This window comes from Anolis carolinensis, chromosome 6 (assembly GCF_035594765.1).
Source record: "Anolis carolinensis isolate JA03-04 chromosome 6, rAnoCar3.1.pri, whole genome shotgun sequence".
NCBI lineage: Eukaryota > Metazoa > Chordata > Lepidosauria > Squamata > Dactyloidae > Anolis > Anolis carolinensis.
In genome coordinates, this window is record NC_085846.1 from 26,331,471 (window position 1) to 26,353,534 (window position 22,064).

At 40.7% G+C, this 22,064-nt stretch overlaps 2 protein-coding genes across 2 annotated transcripts in view; one reads left to right on the top strand and one right to left on the bottom strand.

Moving 5' to 3' along the window:
• Window positions 1-9,578, top strand: snf8 (SNF8 subunit of ESCRT-II). The gene is made up of 8 exons (XM_003222628.4): window positions 1-157; window positions 3,039-3,089; window positions 4,664-4,802; window positions 5,086-5,190; window positions 5,960-6,032; window positions 6,611-6,752; window positions 7,139-7,213; window positions 8,414-9,578. Exons 1-8 carry the CDS (start codon window positions 104-106, stop codon window positions 8,549-8,551), a joined length of 777 nt encoding a protein of 258 aa, XP_003222676.1. The 5' UTR covers window positions 1-103; the 3' UTR covers window positions 8,552-9,578.
• ube2z (ubiquitin conjugating enzyme E2 Z) overlaps window positions 9,501-22,064 on the bottom strand; it is a 19,308-nt gene continuing 6,744 nt past the window's right edge. The window contains exons 2-7 of the mRNA XM_008113501.3: window positions 20,984-21,056; window positions 17,640-17,827; window positions 16,859-16,970; window positions 14,981-15,093; window positions 13,055-13,145; window positions 9,501-12,132 (exon numbers count right to left, since the gene is read on the bottom strand). Of these exons, the coding sequence (XP_008111708.2) occupies window positions 11,962-12,132; window positions 13,055-13,145; window positions 14,981-15,093; window positions 16,859-16,970; window positions 17,640-17,827; window positions 20,984-21,056 (748 nt within the window). The 3' untranslated portion in view covers window positions 9,501-11,961. The remainder of the gene's footprint in view (window positions 12,133-13,054; window positions 13,146-14,980; window positions 15,094-16,858; window positions 16,971-17,639; window positions 17,828-20,983; window positions 21,057-22,064) is intronic.

Sequence of the window (22,064 nt, forward strand, 5' to 3'; positions counted from 1 at the left end):
GGGATGATGACGTCTGAAGAGGGGCGTGTTCCCCAGCCTGTCGCCTCCCCTGCAAACGGGAGGGTCCGAGGATCCCCGCGTTGCCTCCCTTCCCACCGCAGAGATGCACCACCGGGGAGTGGGCGCCGGCGCCATCGCCAAAAAGAAGCTGGCAGAGGTGGGCTTTCCCCCTTCCTCCCCCCATATCGCTCTTTTCCTTGGTATCTTCCTTTCATTCCCAGCCTTTGTAGATTGAGGAAGGACGGCTTCATTTCTCAAAGGCGGGGGGGAGTATTTCCTTGAGAGCCGCCCCTTTCCCCCCTGTGCCTGGTCTTTTGGGTACAGCTACACTTTAGAACTAATACAGTTCGACACCACTGCCCTGGCTCAATGTTATGGAATCCTGGGAGTCGTAGTTTTACAAATTTTCCCTGCCAGAGGGTGCTGGTGTGTCACCAAACTGCAACTCCCATGGGTGTTTAGCAGAGAAGGCTAACAAAGCATTCCCCCAGGCGTTGAAGCTGCGAGGCCATTTAATGCTAATCAAGGTGGCCAATTGCACCATACATACAGTAGAGTCTCACTTATCCAACATAAACGGGCCGGCAGAATGTTGGATAAGCGAATATGTTGGATAATAAGGAGACATTAAGGAAAAGCCTGTTAAACATCAAATTAGATTATGATTTTACAAATGAAGCACCAAAACATCATGTTAGATAACAAATTTGGCAGAAAAAGTAGTTCAATACGCAGTAATGCTATGTAGTAATTACTGTATTTATGAATTTAGCACCAAAATATCACGATATATTGAAAACATTGACTACAAAAATGCATTGGATAATCCAGAACGTTGGATAAGTGAGTGTTGGATAAGTGAGACTCTACTGTACTTGCCTCCAACAGACAAGAGCTGGAGGACAGTACAGTAGAGTCTCGCTTATCCAACATAAACGGGCCAGCAGAACATTGGATAAGCAAATATGTTGGATAATAAGGAGAGATTAAGGAAAAGCCTATTAAACATCAAATTAGGTTATGACTTTACAAATTAAGCACCAAAACATCATGCTATACAACAAATTTGACAGAAAAAGTAGTTCAATACGCAGTCATGTTATGTTGTAATTACGGTATTTACGAATATAGCACCAAAATATCACGATATATTGAAAACATTGACTACAAAAATGCGTTGGATAATCCAGAATGTTGGATAAGCGAGTGTTGGATAAGTGAGACTCTACTGTACATAAAAAACAACACTGAGAAAACGGGAACTCCAGACAAGAAACAATCAGGGCCAGCTAACACCTCCCAACAACGAATTCCCCCAGGCAGGAAGCAGCCAGATTTTGAAGTTGCAAAGCTATTCAGTGCTAATCAGGGTGATCAGTTGCAGCAACAAACAAGATTTCTTTCTCCCAACCTAGACTTTCCACAGATATATAAACCCCACTTGACTAGTTTCCAACAGACCTCACAACCTCTGAGGATGCCTGCCATAGATGTGGGTGAAATGTCAGGAGAGAATGCTTCTGGAACATGGCCGTACAGCTCGAAAAACAGCAACCCAAGGCTAAAAGACTTTGCAAAACTACAACTCCCGTCACCCCATATCATTGAGGCATGGCAGTTTTTGCAAGATCTTTAGCCATCTCTGCTGAAGAGTGCTGGTGCCTCGCCAAACTACAACTCCCATGATTCTATAGCACTGAGCTATGGCAGTTAAAGTGGTGTCAAACCACATTCATTCTAGTATAGATAACTTGGAGAAATAAATTGGTGGCACAAGCTTTCTTCGGCTCCGGGTTCATCTATGCTACAAATAATACAATTTAGCACTACTTTAACTGGCATGGCTCAATGTCTAAAGTTTCGTGCTGCCTTTATTATTATTTTGATGTGGATGTAGGGTATGATTTTGGATTTGGGTGGTTTTGGTTAGTTTGTTCTTTGTTTAGTATTGCACAGCATTGAATGTTTGCCACAACTTGTTGTAAACTGCCCTGTCCTCATGGGGAGATAGATTATTATTATTGTTATGGAATTATGGGATTTATAGTTTAATGAGGCACTACACTCTTTGGCAGAGAAGGCTAAAGACCATATAAAAATTACAGCTCTCATAATCCCATAGCAATGAGTCATGGCAGTTCAAGTTAAGTCTATTTCCTCAGACGCTTAAGTCTACCAAAACATATAAGCAGAGGCTGGATAGCCATCTGTCAGGAGTGCTTTGATTGTGTATTCCTGCATGGCAGTGGTTCTCAACCTGTGGGTCCCCAGATGTTATGGCCTTCAACTCCCAGAAATCCTAACAGCTGGTAAACTGCCTGGGATTTCTGGGTGTTGTAGGTCAAAATACCTGGGGACCCACAGGTTGAGAACAACTGCTGTATGGCAAGGGGTTGGGGAGATGGCTGTTTTGCAATTTTGTCCAACTATGATTTTGTGCTACTGTATCAGGCATGGGCAAAGTTTGGCCCTCCAGATGTTTTGGACTCCCAACTCCCACAATTCCTGGCTGTTAGGAATTGTGGGTGTTGGAGTCCCAAACCCCTGGAGGGCCAAACTTTGCCCATGCCTGTTCTATATGCTACTAACCTCATTGTCTCAGTTGGTCTGTAAAGTGTTATAAGATCCCTTTCTATAATAATGACAACTAATATATATGCTCTGGTTTCTGGCCCTCTGTTTTGGCATTTGCTCAGTCAACTTTTCCTTCCACTACCCAAAAAAATTAAGCCACTTTTTATTATTTCTTATATCCTTTCTAGAAATGCTAACAATCTTTTTTATTTGCCTTCCCACTTTTGGTGAGTGATCATTATATTTTAAAAATATTTTGTTACTGATTATGCATTTTGTCATTCAGTTTCATGAGGCAGAGAATTCTACAGCTTGGACTCAGTAATAAAAGCTGAGTTCTAGAGGCCTGTCAAACAGTCTTCCTATGAATCCCCTGCAGTTGCTTCCTATGATGACCAAACATACAGAAGAAAAATAGAACTTTGATTTTACAATGGGTTATTATCATATTTTTTCCTTTGTAGGCGAAATACAAGGAACGTGGGACGGTTTTGGCTGAGGACCAGTTAGCCCAGGTGAGGTGTGGAATATACCAGTGGTTGTTTTTGGACTTGGAGGGATGATTGTTGCAAAATTTGTGACTGTATAAGCCTTTTTTTCTCTATTAGCCCAGGCTTTTTATATACAATGCACATTTAATCTTAGAACCTATTGCCCTTGATGTTGTCATGATCACAGACAACAGTTAGGAAAATAATTAGAAAAGGCTTATTCATAAAAATTAAATAAGGCTTGTGAGCTGATCTATAGATGCTGAGATAAGTACAGGCAGTCCCCAAGTTGCTAACAAGATAGGTCTGTAGCTTTGTTTGTATGTCAGTCGGAACAGAGACATTTTTAAAGTGTAATTCCAGCCATATATATAAGCTTTGTTGTCTCACCTTTGCACTTAACTATGAATCATTTGTAAGTCAGATTTTTGTGACTCAGGGACTGCCTGTAGTATACAGTTAGTCCTTTGCATTTGCATGTTTAACTTTTGCCGATTTGATTATTTGCAGAATTGAGTAATACGTTTTTCCAGGATATTTTAGGTCCTTTAGAACAGGGCTTCTTAAACCTTTTCCGCTCATGACCTTTTTCCACCTAATACATTTTTACATAATCCCAGGTATATAAAATAGGAATAAAAATCAACATTTGTTGATAATAAATCAGCATTTGCAAGACTTGAAAAAAAAGGCTGATTCTCCTATTTGTAGAGAACAGCCGAAGCATTTTCTGAAGTCCATTGTAAACACTGCACATTGTTGCTAACAGCTTTATGCAAATGGGTGGCGTTCAGAAACCTTTTACTGTTGTAAAATGTTTTTGTGACCCCAAAATTGAGATTAAGGGGACCCCATTAAAGGTCCAGGACCCACAGTATCAAGACCAACTTTCTGGTCAACATCTGTTGCAATGGATTAAACCCTTGTGCTGGCTGGACTACTCACCGAAAGGTTGGCGGTTCGAATCCGAGGAGCGGGGTGAGCTCCTATCTGTCAGCTCTAGCTCCCTATGTGGGGCATGAGAGAAGCCGCCCACAGGATGGTAAAGCATCAAACCTCCGGGCATCACCTGGGCAACGTTCTTGCAGATGGCCAATCCTCTTACACCAGAAGCGACTTACAGTTTCTCAAGTCGCTCCTGATACGGAAAAACAAATCTGCTGTAAGTTGATCATAGAATGATCCTAGGGCAAACACTCCTTTGGATATTTGTAGGATCTCCAGTAAACCCCTGCTGGAAGTAGATCATAGTGACATGCTGGATGACCTAGGGATTCATAAAGTGGTTTTAAAATTTGCAGCTTTCCCAGTTCTGCAAAGATCCTGAACCCCCAACCCTTGCAAAAGTAGAGGGTCTGCTGTACTGTACTGACACTGTATTAATCTTAATGTGTAGACCTTTTGTTTGGGGGGGGGGGGAAGCAGACGCAAAAGAACGATGAGATCAATTGTTTCTTCGTGGAAACTTCTTTGGATGTTCCTTCTGTATACTCACTAGTATGTTATTGGTCTGAAAAAATTGTTAAGGAATATTACAATTAATCTTTCAGGTTTAGCCTAATCCACCTCTCCTTTGTTTTTCTTGACTTCATGTACAGATGTCCAAGCAGCTGGACATGTTTAAAACGAACCTGGAAGAGTTTGCTAGTAAACACAAACAAGAGATCCGTAAAAATCCCCAGTTCAGAGTCCAGTTCCAAGACATGTGTGCAACGATTGGCGTTGATCCGCTGGCCTGTAAGAAATGGGGAGTTGGGGTTTGCTGGAGAGAGAAAGAGGGAGAAGGGAATTCCTGGTAGATTTTGGCACATTAGGTTTTATCATGGAGTTGGGCAGTGTTTATTGGATTGCAATCCCCATGCAATACATGGTGAAATATAATGCCACTTGCAGTCTAACAAAAGAAAATTTTTGCAATATTGTAATAAGTAATTAACTCTTGGAACAACCAGTGGGTTTTTTTTTGAAGAAATTAATTGTTTTTCATATATTTACATTGTTTTCATTTTCTTTTCTGCAGCTGGGAAAGGATTCTGGTCTGAAATGTTGGGGGTTGGAGATTTCTATTATGAATTAGGGGTCCAGATTATTGAAGTCTGTCTGGCTTTGAAGCACAGAAATGGAGGTGAGGATCATATCCAGTACTCAAATCTGCCCAGGATTGTGTGTGTGTGTGTGTGTGTGTGTGTGTATATGTATTTATGATGTGTGTATCTATCATTGACTCTTCAGTTTCTCCCCCACTTTTGGCATCATTTGCCAGTATCTGCAAATTTCTTCTGTTCTAATGCTCTATCTGTTTGAAATTGATTGTGTTTAATATAACATCACATTTATCCAAAATGATGCATCACCTTTAATGAGACTTATTCCCTGGTATGTGTGTATAGGATTTCCAACATAGGTTAAGGAACACTCAGCAGTGTTTAGAAAGAATTTTTTAAAAGAAAAAGCAGATAACAATTGTTAATATTATAACTTTAAAAGAAAATATTTATTTGTTCCTGGAGAGTAACAAAATCAAATCCTTAAAAAAACCCACATTGGAGTGCTACAACGTACTGGCTAATGCTGCAGAATGTTATTCCAGTCCACTTTATTGTTTCTTTGACACCTAGTAGAAAAAGCACAATGTAATGATTTCAGCATGGGATATATAAGTGTGGAAAGCAAGGGGTTGGTCTTTCCAGTGTTGTTGGACTACAACTCCCACCATCCTTTACCATTAGCTGTGTTCACTATGGCTGATGGGAGGTGTAGTCCAATATTTGGGGGTCCACATGCTTTCTAGCCATTATATAGGATTGCTGTTTAGGTTTGTTAATAAAGTAGGTTAGATTCAGATTTCTCATGTTTCTGGCTGAATATTAACATACTTTCTTCTTTTCAACTAGGGCTAATAACACTGGAGGAGCTCCACCAGCAAGTACTCAAAGGAAGAGGAAAATTTGCTCAGGATGTCAGCCAGTAAGCATTGTGTTGGAAGATCATGTCACCTCTGGTTAAATTCATAATTTCAGGGTGCTTGAAAAAAAAATCAATTCAGCTCAAATATGACTATCCTACTTGGCTGTGGTTTCAGAGCTTTCAGTGGCCAGGCTGAGGACACATTTTTTCCTACAAACAGGCAGATGGGTTTTTGATATGTCTCACCTTCCCACCAAAATGGGACTCAAAAGCAACTAGCCTGGTGCCCTCAGTTGTGTGCTGTTAGACACTGTCTTGTTGACAGTATTGCAGTAAAATTCAGCTCTCAATCCAACTAGTTTGTATACATGGAATAAGACTAGGGATGGGAGGGCGAAATGTACGTCAGGCCAAACAATGTTTTGATCCATCTCTCATTCCAAATACATTTTAACAGCTGTAAGAGCTAGAAACTTTTGTTTGTATGCATGCGCTTCACATCAAAGTTACTAAAGAAGCTCAGTTTTACATCATGTGCTTTGTTCTTTGGCTTCCAAAGAATCGCAGCCTACTGAACTGAGATTTGCAGGTCTCCTAACTTCAGGCCTAGACTGACTCTTCTTTCCCTGGCTTCTCAGGGATGATCTCATCCGAGCGATTAAGAAGCTGAAAGTTCTAGGAAATGGCTTTGGGATCCTTCCTGTCGGCGGAACCTACCTGATCCAGTCTGTGCCAGCAGAACTGAACATGGATCACACTGTGGTGATACAGCTAGCTGAGGTAGGTATGGAAAGAGAGGATGAGCTAGCGTGAACTGAGTTGCCTCTTCTTGTTCTAGTTATTTTCAGGAAATCTTTTACTATCAGTTGAATCTCAGGATCTAACCACATTAATGCAGGATATGTAGCATTAGTTTAGAACCAAATTCAGTTTAGAACAGAATTCAAAGACATGTCTATATCAGTATAGGTGGGTCTTCAAATTGGTTGAGCAAGTAGGTTCGCCCGCCTGCAAGCCTTTCTCTTCTGAGTATGAATCTTTACTTATATAGAGGACTTGATTCAATGTAACCTTCAGTCTGCTTACGCTGGTCCAATGTTTCCACTCATCTTTGCATGTAAGTGAACAGCTTCTGAAATTACTGCTTTTTCTGTTTTCCCTTTCAGAAAAAGGGATATGTAACTGTCAGTGAAATTAAGTCCAGTTTAAAGTGGGAGACAGAACGAGCCAAGCAGGTGCTGGTATGTAAAAAGGCATATGTGCTACTTTTCCTACTAACATGAAGCCCAAATTTGGCAGCAAGGGAATTCCAGTATTGCATTGGGAATAATTTTTGTGGACATACCAATCACATTTGTGGAGACAAATATGGACCAGAAATCTGTTCTTTTACTTCTATTGTTTGCATTTCTATCTAGATGTTGAGGTAATATTCCATAGGTAAACGTAAAGGTTTTCCCCTGACATTAAGTCTAGTCGTGTCTGACTCTGGGGGGTGATGCTCATCTCCATTTGTAAGCTGAAGAGCCAGTGTTGTCTGTAGACATCTCCAAGGTCATGTGGCCGGCATGACTGCATGGAGCGCCGTTACCTTCCTGCCAAAGTAGTACCTATTGATCTACTCACATTTGCATGTTTTCGAACTGCTAGGTTGGCAGAAGCTGGAACTAACAGCGGGAGCTTTCCCTGCTCCCCAGATTCAAACTGCCAACCTTTTGGTCAACAAGTTCAGCTGCTCAGTGGTTTAATCTGCTGCGCCACTGAGTGCGTTGGGTTAACTTTTTGGCCTGCAATTCCCAGAATCCCCAGTAGGTATGCTGTTGAGGGGATTATTGAAGTTGTAGCCAAAAGGGTAGATTTCTCATGCTGTGCACGTTATAGCGGTGCAATTACTGGAAAACAATCTTGTGTCATCTGTGGTAGCATAATTTGCTATAGCTGCCAGGAAATTGCTCATTTCATTAATCACTGTAAAAGTTTTTCATCCATTAGTTTTGACGAACTGTTAGTCAATTTACTGCATGAACAGGTTGAAGTTAAGTGGTTCAAAAGTAGATTGTATTTTTCTTAATTTTACATATGTGTAACCTTAACCTATGGATTCAACATCTGTGGTTTCATTTACCCATGTTACAAAAAATGTTTGTGGGGCTCTCTAGGTCCTCCGGTATGATTCTTATGGTACTCTTCTGGCCCATGAATAGTAAATAAGCAATGTATTCACACAGCAGAATGTCTGACAGCCCTTTAAGATTAATTATTCAGAACTTTTACAAGAATTAATAAAATAAGTAACTTCCTCATCTCGGCAACTTGGACACAAATTTCATGGGAGCAGGGCTGACTTATTTGGTATCTGTTAGAACATCTAGGATATTTTTACATATGCATCTCCTAGTCCTAGACCATTCTGTGATAGGCTTCTTTCCCTTCAAATACAGGATCACCTACTGAAAGAAGGCATGGCCTGGCTTGATACCCAGGCTCCATCAGAACCTCAGTACTGGTTGCCTGCCCTCTTCACAGAGCTTTATTCTCAAGAAATCACTCCAGAAGAAGCCAAGGAAGCTTTACCTTGACAACAATGTATGATGGAATCAAGTGAAACATTTTGCATTAAATGAGCAGCACTTCATATTTTAGTAACATAAAATGGAGCGGTATTGAATCCTTTTGAGTTTTTGTTTGATGTCTTTATATAAAGTGGCCACTGAATATGAGACTTCGACTAACTGTAGAGAAAGACATTTTGTTAACAAGTTTCAAATTCTTACGACTCTGGGAAAATCCTTAGTAAAGATGAAAGCATGATGGCCTATGGACTATTGGATGTCTCTTTTCCATTCTGCCTCAGTTTCTAAATTCTACAATTATAGTAGGAAATATTTACCTTATATGTTGCCTGTCCCACCAAAGGAGAACACAGTGAAACTGGCAAAAGAGAATGTGCTATCAAGCACAATTCAAAGGGAGGCAATTTTATGAAGTCTTAAAAAATATATATTATTTAAGCTCTCTGCTGACACTGCTATGGGATATAGCTAAATCCGGGCTGGAGAAGAAGCTGAGGGATTTGCGTAAAAGACATCTTCCCTTTTTGGAACTTTTCTATGAGCTTCAGTAACAGGGATGACGAACACCAGGTCCCTAGGCCAAATTATGCCCTCCTGGGTGGCCCATACAACCTTCCCTATCACAATACTGTTTGGAGATTTCCCTCATTCTAAAAGGTTGGCAAGCCTCAAGACTTAGTTATTGGTAACAAGAACCTTAAACGGAGATAAAGTTAAAGAGGTGTTTTCTAGCTGTACATCACTTAAGAGTGACCTCATTAATTTCATAAGGCTTTTTAAAGACGAGATGGGATCTGTTGTCTTCAGGGTATTTAAAATGAACTATAGTAGTCTTTTTGGCCCTATCTTTTTTCTCTTGGCTCAATACATTGTTGGAATGCAGCACCGAAACGCCTCTGGAATTGAATCCAACACCAGAATGACCTGAAAGCCACTACAAAGAAGAAACTTCAGATCCTGCCAAAACAAACTTTATTGCACAAAAAACCCTTTATGTACAATTTTATATAAACAAGGTTTCATTATTTGAAAACCCTTGTGCATTTGTTTCATTTTTTTCAGCTTGTTAGGCCTAAAATTCTGTCACTAAACATTTGTCTAGATCAGTCATCTAGGATTGTCACTTTTTGAAATGGAAACATTCAGAAAACTGCTGACAGATGACTATGGGCAACTAGAAAACCATATTCCTTTGTTTTGTTTTTTTCTTACATCCACATGCGAGCCGTGTGAAAAACAAAAAACCACATAAGGCATTTTCATGTTTTGTTTTGTTGTGTGTGTGTTTAAAGGAAATGTTTGCAATGGTTCAACAGCCAACATGCACCTGGAATTCTGATCGCCAAAATGAGCCGGTGCTCTGACTTGGGAGCACCTCTAGTGCAGGGGACTACAGAATGGGGAGAAAAGCCAAATTTGTACAATTGGCACAGTCCAGAGAATATAAGGCCTACTATCCAAGTCCTACTGATTTCAGTGGGACTTAAAACATTAACTGTGCATTCAAGTCCCTTTGATTTCAATGTGGAGAGGGTATTAATCACATCTGACTTCTGCTAGATTGCACCCCATAAAATTAAAAATAAACATGATACAATTAACTGCCTTGTGGGTGCCTTCTTCACTAGGCATCAAAATGCAATCTTGCACTGAAGTGCTTCTGTTTGATTCCATCAGCTGTTCATCACTCTTAAGAGTCTTCTTCCCCCTCCTCATGTGGCTTTAGTGGTGGGGATTGGGAAACAATTCTGTCCCAGCCCAAATGCAGACATACAGAAATGTTTTGCTACCAAAATGGTTTGAAGCAGTGGCCCTTCCCTTTCTCTCCACTGCAGAGAGATGCAAGAAGAGCTGGAAGATTGAATGCCAGCAGAGGCAGATAGGAAGGTGGTTACTTGCGTAGATCCATTAGTCTTAATAAACTGGCTGAGTGAAAACCTCCCAATTGACCTCACACCTTCCCCATCTCAGCTCTAGATAAGGATGTTCTCCTATATGTTAATAATGTTCTTCCAGTTTTCAAACAATTTAAAGTTGTTTCTAGAAGAACGAGGGAGGGGGAAAAACACTCACAAGGTTTCTGGATCTTTCTGTCTACGAACTAAACTAAAAATAATAATTACCAGCCAGGAGAATGGTTGTAGACAATTCAATCTTCAGAAGGCGTCCTTTAAGTTGCAGCCTTATATCTCTCTATCACAGTGGAGCAAGGCGAGAGAAAGGATTTATGGCAGATTTGATAGCGACACACACACGCAATCCCAGACTTCACATTCAACAGATAATTTTGTCAAAAGGAGATCACATCCTTCAACAGAGTATTTCAATGGTTCCTGTTTACTCTTGAATCTCACATTGATGCTGCCCAGGTTACTTATATGCTTTGGACATCACTAAACTCTTAACTGGTTCTTCCAAAAATTGCATGATGTCATCTCAAAGCTTCCAGTAAGCATGGCTGGGCTTCCTTTCTACAGCAATTATCCATATGTTCTGTCTTCTCCTGTGAGTGCTATTAGTAATGCAGAATTGTGTCTCCTCAGTAGCACTCTCTTTTCCTGAACTAGAACACTAAGCCTTCCTCCAAATTAGATGCAATTTAAAGGGCTTTTTTTCTGGGAATGACCAAAAAGAATGTTGTAACATGAAATAAGACTACATTTGCTAGGTGTTGCTCTCAAGCTTGAAACATTTAAATTTTGGATCTCTTCTTTCCCAAATGAAATTCAAGAGCAGGGGGAAGTTCAACAAATGAATAAAGCTTTGACAACTTAAATTGCCATAAAGCCATTCCAGCAAAAGCTCCTCCTCTTTGGTCTTTCTAAAACAGATAATACCAACCTGACTAAGAAACTACAACAAAGCAAATATGAAAAATTTGGTGATGGTGGTGGTAGTGGGGGACTTGTTTATATAAACTGTCAAAAAGTGCTTTAACAGACTTGATGGCTGGGGGTCTACCATGGCTGGGGGGCAAGCCGGGAGGGAGGTGCTACGAAGAAGCAGTATGTTTTGGAACCGAGATGATGAATCTGAGAGTCATTCTCGATCTCATGCTCTTTTTGAATCAAGAGGGAGGAAGTTAGGCAGGAAGATACAGAAACCCATGTATCACAGGTTCTTCCAGAATGCCTGTATGCCATCGGCTCGTAAGTTCTCCAGTGGAGAAAAGGACCATTTTCAAAATATCGCCTGTGATAAATCCAATTCAGTTTTAGCATCAAATCCTCTTTTTTTGTTTTTGAACAAAAACCAGAGCACTGAAGGAGGCGACCAAAGGATGCTTCTCTGCCCATGTTATCTCCACTCTGGAACCAGACTGGTTCTCAGGTTTAGCCAGGATCCTCCACAGCGTCTGGAGTCAGAAGATCCCCACCCCTAGGTCTTGGGTTCCCAAGCAATTAGATGGGAGATCTCTAAGCCTTAATGCTGCCTTGAGTGTCCGTCTCCGTTTCAGAGGAACTGCTCTCTGAGTCTATGTCTGGGTTTTCCTGCTGGTGTTTCTCCTGCACCTTGAGACGGATTCCTTGCAAACGCACTAGAAGAGACTGGTAGTCAAAGTGTCCTCGCTTCTCACCAAAGGGATCCTGAAAAGAAAAATGCGAATTAAACCAAGATGGGTAGCAAAGGAAGATCTAGATTGAATGAGGCATCTGTGGTAAATTAGATTTCCAATGAGAAGTCAAAACTCCTCATCCTAAATTATATTGTGATATTCCACTTGCTAATAATAATAATAATAATAATAATAATAATAATAATACTTTATTTATACCCCACCACCATCTCCCCAACGGGGACTCGAGGCGGCTTACATGGGGCCATGCCCAGGACAAAGGTAAGCTGCCCCCCCCCCCCTATTCTGAGAAGCCCAGGACAAGACCAGAAGCAGAGACACAATTTAAGCAACAGAGGCAATAAGCATCTAGCATTATACCAGGCCTTCTTGAATGACTGTGTGAGAAAATGGCGGCTGGGCCCAAGTGGCACTTTTCTGTCTATGGCATGACACTGAGTAGTTTTAATTTTCCAGCGTCATCTGGTTCAATGCTAAACCTCAGACACTATTTCAAAAACCTCAGGGGAAGTTATTTGTTCTTGTTTCCACTAGTACAGAAATTGTAAGAGTCATGAGTAAATTACATCTCAGGTTGAAGGATCAAACTGATAAAACTTAAAACAAAGGCAAAAGCTATATGGAAACTCCCCACCCTCCCCACAAGTTCAGAGAGTCCAAATCGTTCATCCCTGGTCTCTTGACTTGACTTGACTCTACTCCAACCGTCAGGCTGGATTTGAATCTCAACTAACTTCCACTGTCCCTCACCACAACCTTCAGCTCATTTCTGGTGCTGCAAATGACCAGGCATGAGTTATTTTCACTAATTTACATCTCTTTGAATCCCACTTCTGAGAAACCAAAGATGGCAGCTTATTTTCTGTGTGTTTGAAATAAACCAGTCCATCAAGAGATGACATCTATCTATAAGTTCACTACATCAACCTTACCTGCATTGTCTGTCCTTGGAGATGCAGCCTTTCTTTGCACACCCCCTCATAGAAATCGTAATACTCCATGAAGGACTTCTCCATAACGCCACTAGCAAACAAAATCAGCAAAGCATGAAGCCACACAGCAAGAATACAGTGGGAAATTCATCCATGAGGTAATTAATTACCTACTGTGGGCTGTGAAAAATGTTTTAAGCAGACACACCCAGGTTTTTTAACAGAATTATCTAACACAATAGCTAGAAACATTTTACACCTACTATCCCAGCACTCTACACAGAAACGGTGTAAGGGCAATACATTTTTTTTCCCTTTCACATATTACATAGAAAAAAAATCATACAGGGAATAAATTCTACTTAAGTGTGCAAAGAGTAAGGTTCACCGTTGTTTTAGTCTATCATGATGGGTTTTCTGTGGCCACATTTGCACAAAAGAAAAGGTCACCCTTAGAGAATCACAAGTTGGCCTGCAGAAACACAATGCCTAATCATTCCACTTTGCTTCTCCCATCAATGAGCACAGATTCAATCATAAGAAACTAACCAGGAGGGAAAGGGAAACCTTATGGGATTTCGGATGATCAATTCCCAAACAAGCCAGAGTGTGGCAGCTGGATTCAAAAAAACAAATGACAGCAACGGGATGCAATGTGCCAGCAAGCTCACTAAAGAATGATAAATCAGCAACCTCTAGTATCCAAGATCATTGTTCTGTGCAAATGTGGTCTCTCTCTCATTTGGACATACCATGAGAGGGTGTGTGTTAAATTCAATATTATTTTAAGCTATTGAAATGTGGGAGCATTTTGCATTGCATGTTAGCTGCCGTAGTCAACCAGCTCCCAAATTCTAGCTGTGCCATCTTCCTTCTCTTTCCAGAGCCTGATTCTTGGCTCATTCCATCATTTGCGAGGAATCCAAAATACCCACCATGCATACTCTAAAAGTCCCTGATGTTGAAGCACCTGTAGTATTTTGATAAATTGTTTTAAGCCCCTTTGAGAGGCAACTGGCTGGAAAATTGTGGGGCATAACCACAATAAAATTACGATTTTAACTTTACATTTATTTGAAAATCTTAATATACACTACATCTCTCAGCCTCCTATCCCACAAGGAAAGGGAAAAATATTATCAACTAAGAAATCAAGTGATAGGATGTCATAGGCCCCAGAAAAGTTCATTGCCTCTTTGCCCAACTCATCCTGAAGCTTGATTGGAAGATGAAAAAATGGGGTTTGTGTTGGGAAGTGGAATTCCACACAACACCTGAAATATGGTTGTCTGTATTATTGGTGTAAACTTTCTGAGCAAAAGATATGAACTACAAAAAGGTAACATTATTCAAGAAATATCAAACTTAGAACTAGTAAGTTTTTTAGTGGTAAACGTTAGCAGGGACACTAAAAGAAGTGAAATCTGTTAATGTCATGTGATGGGTTTTCTACTGGTAGAACTTCTTTCTGGGTATGGGTAAGGCATGGCTGAGACAGAGCTAGGCAACATTTCTTTATCTGGACTGCATTCTTAGACTCCAACAAGCATGACCCACTGGCTGTTCTGGCTGAGGGATTCTCGGAATTGCAGCCCAAAAAGATAGTAGTAGTAGTGAAATATGAAATCCAGCATATCTATCTTGTTTGCTGTATCATACAATAAAATAATAATATCTTTATTTGTACCCTGCCACCATCTCCCCAAAGAGACTTAGGGCGGCTCACAAAGCACTCCAAGTGCTGCATATAAACAACAATATGCATGTTATCAATACAATGACATAACTATAAACAAGAGTGCATATAAGTGCAGTAGAACCTGCAAATAAGCCAGCTATAACCAGCCTCTGAAGAGATATATCACTCCCACCCACACCAGAAGTACAAAATCCATGATTTAAGTTGCCAAGGCCCCCAACACATACCGTAAAGGCTCTGGACATGGACACTTCCCTTCCAGCATGTCACACACAGCAACTCTGATGGTCTCATGCCGAATGCACTCATTGTAATTCTTACTGTCTCCTGGATGCCTTTCCTGCAAGAGATCAGTTACCAAGAACACCTTGTAAAACTTTTCCATTTATATGGCCTATCAGAGCATATTCCACACAAAAAACGAGAGCAAAGGGAAGAGAAAAAAGTGAAAGACGGAGAAAAAACAAAGACATTCAAGCAGTAATCATTCTACTTTCCTCCACATGAGAGAACTTAATTCTGCCCCTGCTCTGTCTCTGTTCTTCTCACATGGAAGTGATGCATCTAAAGAGAACTTTCAATTTGTCTGGAGGCCTTCCATGCCGGTATAGTAGTAACAGAAGAAATAGAGCAAAGTACTCTCATGGTAGATAATGCCAGAATCAGACTAAAGACTGTGAATGCTCCTGAATTATTACCTATGTGTTGGGAACAACAGTCTGTCACTGACATAGATGGGAGTTTATAACTAATAATTTATAGCAAAACTATACTCTAGGAAAGGAAAACCAAAGAAGTGGGCAGGACTGCTATAGAATAAGAAGCATCGGTTAACTTAGTCACTTGGGTGCACTCTTCCCTTCTGTGTCTGGGAATATCAGGGTATTAGCTATCCCTCCGTCATTGATAAAGATGTTGAATAGTACACTGTCCAGGACAGAACCCTGTGACACCACTGGTCACTTCTCTCCAGGATGAAGAGGAATCATTGCTAAGCACCCTTTGGACAGTTAACCAAATCCAAATCAAACTAACAGTAGCACTGTTTACCCCACATTTTACCAGCTTCTTTGTGAGAATATCTTGGGGGACCTTGCAAAGCAAACCGGTAAGTTGCCTCAGGACCCATATAGGGAGAAATGTGGGACAATGGTTATCAAATTTGCAAATGACACAAAATAAGCTAAGACCACAGAGGACATTTAACAGATTAGAGAGCTAGACTAAAAGTAACAAAATGAATTAGCAACAGAGGCAAACGTAAGCTACTACACTTAGAAGAAATGAATGCATAAACATAGGATGGGTGACATCTGGCTCAAAAGCTGTAAATGTGAAAAGGAGTGCGGGGTCTTAATAAACCACAAGCTGAACATGAGCCAACAGTGTGATGCAGCAGCTAAATAGCCAATGAGATTCTAGTCTGCATCAACAGGAGTACAGATCTAGATCGAGGTAAGCAATACTTCCAGCTCTATTCTGCTTTGGTCAACCCACACCTGGAATACTATGCCCAATTCTGGGCACAATTCAATAATTTATTATTTATTATTTGTATTTATATCCCACTCTTTCTATCTAAAAAAGAGACTCAAAGAGACTACTGTATATTGGGAACGTGGAACATGTCTAGACAAAATAATAAAAGATCTGGAAGCTAAGCCCTATGAGAAACAGCTTAGGGGGACATGACAGCTATGTTAAAATATTTGAAAAGATGTCATACTGAGCAGGGAACAAGTTTGTTTTTTGCTGCTCCTCAGACTATGAGTAAGATTCAAACTAAAAGAGAGAGATTCCTTCTAAACATTAGGGAGAACTTTTAAAGCAGAGGATAGACGGGAATGTTTTGATTGTATATTCCTGTATGGCAGGGGGCTGGATTGGATGGCCCTTATGGTCTCTTTCACCTCTATAGTTCTAAGCTAAATAAATAATAAAGAAAAATGGTTACAACTTTGGAGCAAGTTTTCTGGGATGGAGCTCAATGCTTTGCCAGTTCAGCATGCTCCAAGCTCCTCTAAGCAAGTTGTTATACCAACATTTCAAAATGCTGTGACAGAGAATTCCACAGGCAGCATTAATCCAAAAATCAGCTGTCTTACCTGTTCGAAACCAGGTTCATTGTGATAGGGGTTCTCTGTCATTAGTGACTGTATGGAAATAAGGACTGAAGAAATACTCTGTGCAGGACTCCAGGCGGGACCAGTCCAAGTGCTACAGGATAAGAAAACCGAATTTTATTTTCACACACAATAGTGACACAATATGATCTCCCATATCAATCTAGGTTCAACAAAACATGACCTCTTTAGGGATTTTCTACGCCATACAGTGGAATTCTATGGTATTCTTGAGCCAAATGTCCAAGAGGGTTAGAGAGGGGTTATTGAAAACTATTTCTGCCTCGTATGCCAAAGTAATTAGGTTTCAGATTCTGGGCCTGTTTTTCATAATGCCTATATAGTGCCTAAAAGAAGCATGCTATGTGAAAAGATGCCTTAAATTTGGCAGTCTGGTTCCTTGTTTTTCAAGGTGGTGGTCTCTACACCAGTGCAGCTCTTTGAGCCACTGGCTGGCCATCCCTGGAGTTTCCGGGAAAGAGAGAACTAACTGTACACAGTGGGCATAATGGGGAAAAATATAAGTGCCACCACTCCCACATTGCTTTAGATTAGGCCCGCACCACCTTTGGCCCTCCAGATATTTGGGATTCCAACTCCCAGAAGCCCTAGCCAGCTTGTCCAATAGTCAGGAATGCTGGGAGCTGAAGTCCAGAATACCTGGAGGGCCACAGGTTGTGCAGGCCTGCTCTAGATTAACCTATCCGTGCTTTAAAGAAACACACACACACTCCTAAAATATTTATTTACCCTAGCTCCTTACCCTAGAATACTGAGGCAGACCTTCCCATTGCGGTAGAAGTTAGGGTTAAACCTCACTGTGTTATTCCCAGTTGTCATCAACTTGACCCGTGGTGGATGGATGGGATAATCTGGAGGACAGCGAAACAGGAACAAGAAGAAACCCCCTTCGTAAGGCGTGTCAAAGGGGCCTGTGATCAACGCATGAATCTGGAAGAGAAAAGCCCAGCTCGCGCAAACATTTCCGATTTGGTGGAACACCGGCAGAGCCTGCACAGGACGCAGGACAGCCTCTGCTTATGATTCAAGAGTGGCTGCCTCCATAAGCCAACTGGAAAACTCAAGACAGGTCTCAGGAAGGCCAAGGGTTTGAGTATCAGGCTTCATTCACAAAGACAAGGTGGTAAAATGTGATTCTGAAACACCTTTTCACAGTGCAATGCTATGGAGTCCATCCCCCCCAATATCTCTTTACTAAAAAAATCTTGACAGGAAGTTCGAGAACTATGTTTCTTAGGCTATTTGATGTGAAGGACAAACATTTTTCTTATATACAAGGAACTGGATTTCTACTTATGGGTCACAACTCTTTCTAGCTTTCCTGGAAACTCTTCACCAATTGTCAGTCAATGAGTTGTGGACTGGTGCAGGACCAGGGCTCACCACTTTGAGCAGCACAGTCCTAGAATAAAGATAGGAAGATGTCGCTGGATGACAAAATCAAACAGCTTCAGTGAGCATGGCTGGAGGTCAAAGAGGAAAGGAACTGATGAATGACAATAATCAAGAGCTAGAGGCTCTTTGAAATCTTTTGGTATTATAGCCGCTTACATCTAAATTAATTTTTGTGGAAAGCTTTTTGAACATTTCCCACCTGCACTTTGAAGCAGGTTATTCTAGAACAGTACAAGCTAAGCATTATCCAGAACTTGTTTGTATGAACTAGGCATTGCCCTATCGTCTATTCAATTGTCACTTATAATTGCCCCATTGATGGGGTGGATGACAAGGTATTTTCAGTGGTGGTCTTATGTTTCTGGAACCTCCCTTTTAACCAAGATACACATGGCTCTTTCCCTCTTTACTTTTGAAAAAGTTTTAAAGAACGTTCTATTCTGGTTCAATATTTACTGGCGTGGATGGATACAATTTCTCTGCTGATTAACAGTGACATGTCTACAGATTTCAATCCTTGCATGTCTATGCTTTCCATTAAGTTTTAGGTGTTGGTTTTCAAGCCTATGTGAGGTGCCTTGAGGAAATGTTTACTTTCAAGGGCAAAATACGCACTTCTAAATAAAGAAGCCAAACATCAATATTATGGCTCTTTGCTTCTTAGCCCAGCCCATATGCCAAAGGCTCCTCAGAGCTGCATCCAAAACATCTTAGGGTAATTCATGTGATCAGTCATTAACCTTGTGTGTGCATTGGCCATTTTAGGATCCAAGATAAAATTACTACTTGAATTTTACCTGAATCCATCTACTGAACAGGCTTGAAATTATTTCACACTTCTCCAAACATCTAGAAATTACAATACAGTGTTAGAAGGGAGAATCCCACCAAATGAGACTGATAATTTTCCCTAATGAAAAGTAATGGATGGGGCTGCCCCAATGCTGTGCTACCAAGCAGGATATTCTGCCAATTGATGTATAGCCCATAACTAATGGCTTAACTGAATCCTGAATAAAGAGGGTTCATAACTGAATGAGAGATTTTTTTTAAATAAAAGTGTGAATTGGGGAAAGGAACTGGGAAAAGCCAGAGTCCTGTCCTCACAATGAGCAGCCCTGCTCCAAGGTATCATTTGAAATTGCACACAGGACAACTGCAAGGTTTCTTTCAAAAATATTCATATAAGAAGGAGACACAGGTATTGGTGCCATTACTAATTACTTCTACAGCGCCATGGATGATGATGGTGCTTTACAGTGCAACAAAAACTAGAGGTCGGTTCTTAACCCAAAATGCTTACAATATATACTGGAAGCAAACACACCTCCCAAACTGGACCCAATTCAAAATGTTGATACAGCTTGAGCATTCCTTATCCAAAATTTCAAAATCATCCAGACGGGTGATTGAGATATGGCTGAGATGGGTGGCTGAGGCTTACTTTCAGGTAATGCAGGCATGGGCAAACTATGTTTTAGACTTCAACTCCCAGAAATCCTAACAGCAAATTGTAGGAGTTGAAATCCAAAACACCTGGAGGGCCAAAGTTTGCCCATGCCTGGTTTAAGGTTAACAGACTTTATTTCATGCACAAAATTATCACAAATATTGAATAAAATTACCTTCAGGCTATAAGGCGCATATGAATTTTGTGTGTAGAGTTGGGTCTTATTTCTAAGATAACTTATTGTGTACGTATATTGAAATACAAATATTCTATAATATTTCTCAAACCCAAAACACCCAAACATTTCAGACAAGGCATTCACTGTCAAAGCCCTGAAGCTGGTGGTTGGGGAACCTGAAGGATTCTCCCATCCTTTATATATTTTCCCAGTTATGTAAAATAATCTCCAGGGTCAAATGAGGTGAAACAAGAATAGGGACTTCCACTGGTGATCCTCTGAGTGTGGAATGCCTTTCCCAGGCAGGTTTGTCTGTTGGCTTTGACTTTGATTTTCACTTTGGTTTGATTCTAAATCTAATCCTCAACCACAGCTAAACTAGGCAGAAAAAGCAAACACAGCAAAACACATGAGAACATGAAGAGTCTGCACAATTTAAGTACCATTCAACTTTTCTTGGGGTAGTGTGTGGCATAAAAAATTGATTTTAAAGATCAGGATGTCCTGGATTTATTCCTCAAAGTTCATACAGCCCTCAAATTGCAGACGAAAGGCCTGGGGGTAGCCTTATTTAAAGGTTGCTATTTGATAACAACTCACTAATTTTTCCTGGTTTTTCAAACTCTTCTCTCTCCTTTCCATTTTGTTCCTGCTTCCCTTTCCTCTTTTCCATTGTAAGCCTGAAGCCACACACTGTGCACTGTATTTTGATTTACACACAGCACCTGAGTAACATAGAAGAATTAGCAGCAAGATGGTTAGGTACAAACTGTTCTAATAGTATCCACACACTCTCATTCTTCCTCATTTCAATTTGTTTTTCAGCGTGAACACAGGACAAGCTGAAAAGTACTTAAAAGGTGGAAAGACTTTGTGTGAATATCGTTCTGTCAAAGCAAGATGGTCAGTTTTTCTGCTGCTCTTCCTAGGTACTTCTGACTACATGGAATTACAGGTCACTGGGAGAAATCTAATACAGCAACCTCCTTCTAAAACCTGCAGGCTTCCTCCAACCCCATTTAGCAAGATGCATTACAGGAAAAAACATTCACGTCCCACTTACCTTGGTCATATCATGGGGGTCAGGCACAACAAACATTCCAGGAGGTGGCTCTTTATATATTGACATGATGTCTCTATAGAGGGGGGAAAGTAAACAAGCATTCAGTCAAGTGAACAAACGGTTCAGGACCTGCTTATCTCTGTGACTGCCTCCTCCCCTATGAACCCATGCAGGCCTTGAGATCTTCTGGGGAGGCCCTTCTCTCGCTCCCACCCCCGTCTCAGGTGCGGTTGGTGGGAACGAGAGAGAGGGCCTTCTCGGTGGTGGCCCTTCGGCTCTGGAATTCCCTCCCCAGGGAGATCAGGCTGGCACCCTCACTATCCATCTTTCGAAAGGACCTTAAAAGATGGTTATTTTGATGTGAATTCGAATAAATAGTTCCGGTTAGTTATTAGTTGCCACAACTACTGCACTTTATCACACTCCACTCTTATTGATTGAACTCTGTAATGAGATCCTTAATTCCCTCTTGTAGAGTCTGCTGAATTTTATCTTACAGTTTGTATTTTATGTTCAAATGTTCTAATGTTTTGATGTTGATGTTTTATACTGTATGTTTATACTATTTTACCTGTTTTACATTGGTTTAATTATGCTATATTTTATTGCATGTTGAAACTAGGCTTGTCCCCATGTGAGCCGCCCCGAGTCCCCTCTGGGGAGATGGGAGCGGGATATAAAAATAAAGTTATTATTATTATTATAAGTGCAATCTCCCATGCACCCAGCTTGCCACTGCAGCCCCCAAAGACTCTTCCCGAATTCTTTAGAAACAAGCCTATTCAAATAAAAGAACAAATGAACAAAAACATACCAGAATATGCCTTGTGGTAAGGTAAAGCAGTTTTCCCAAAATATTTTGTAAAAGTCTCAAATCATGAGTAGTTCTGTTGCACTTTCTGCAGTCACCTTCCTAGCTCTTACACTTCTCCCTATTTTGATCAATACTCAATTCTTTCTGCCATTAGACTCTTTACACTCGGTGCATGATATACATTCACAGGAAGCCCCCAAACAAATTCAGCATACAACCTACTCACAGAGAGGAAGAGGAAGAAAGGGAAAAGCCATGATTATGAAA

Coding starts and splice junctions, on each gene's coding strand:
- snf8 (XM_003222628.4), top strand. CDS start 104: ATGCACCACCGGGGAGTGGGCGCCGGCGCCATCGCCAAAAAGAAGCTG. Junction 158..3,038: donor CCAAAAAGAAGCTGGCAGAG/GTGGGCTTTCCC, acceptor TTTCCTTTGTAG/GCGAAATACAAGGAACGTGG. Junction 7,214..8,413: donor AACGAGCCAAGCAGGTGCTG/GTATGTAAAAAG, acceptor CTTCAAATACAG/GATCACCTACTGAAAGAAGG.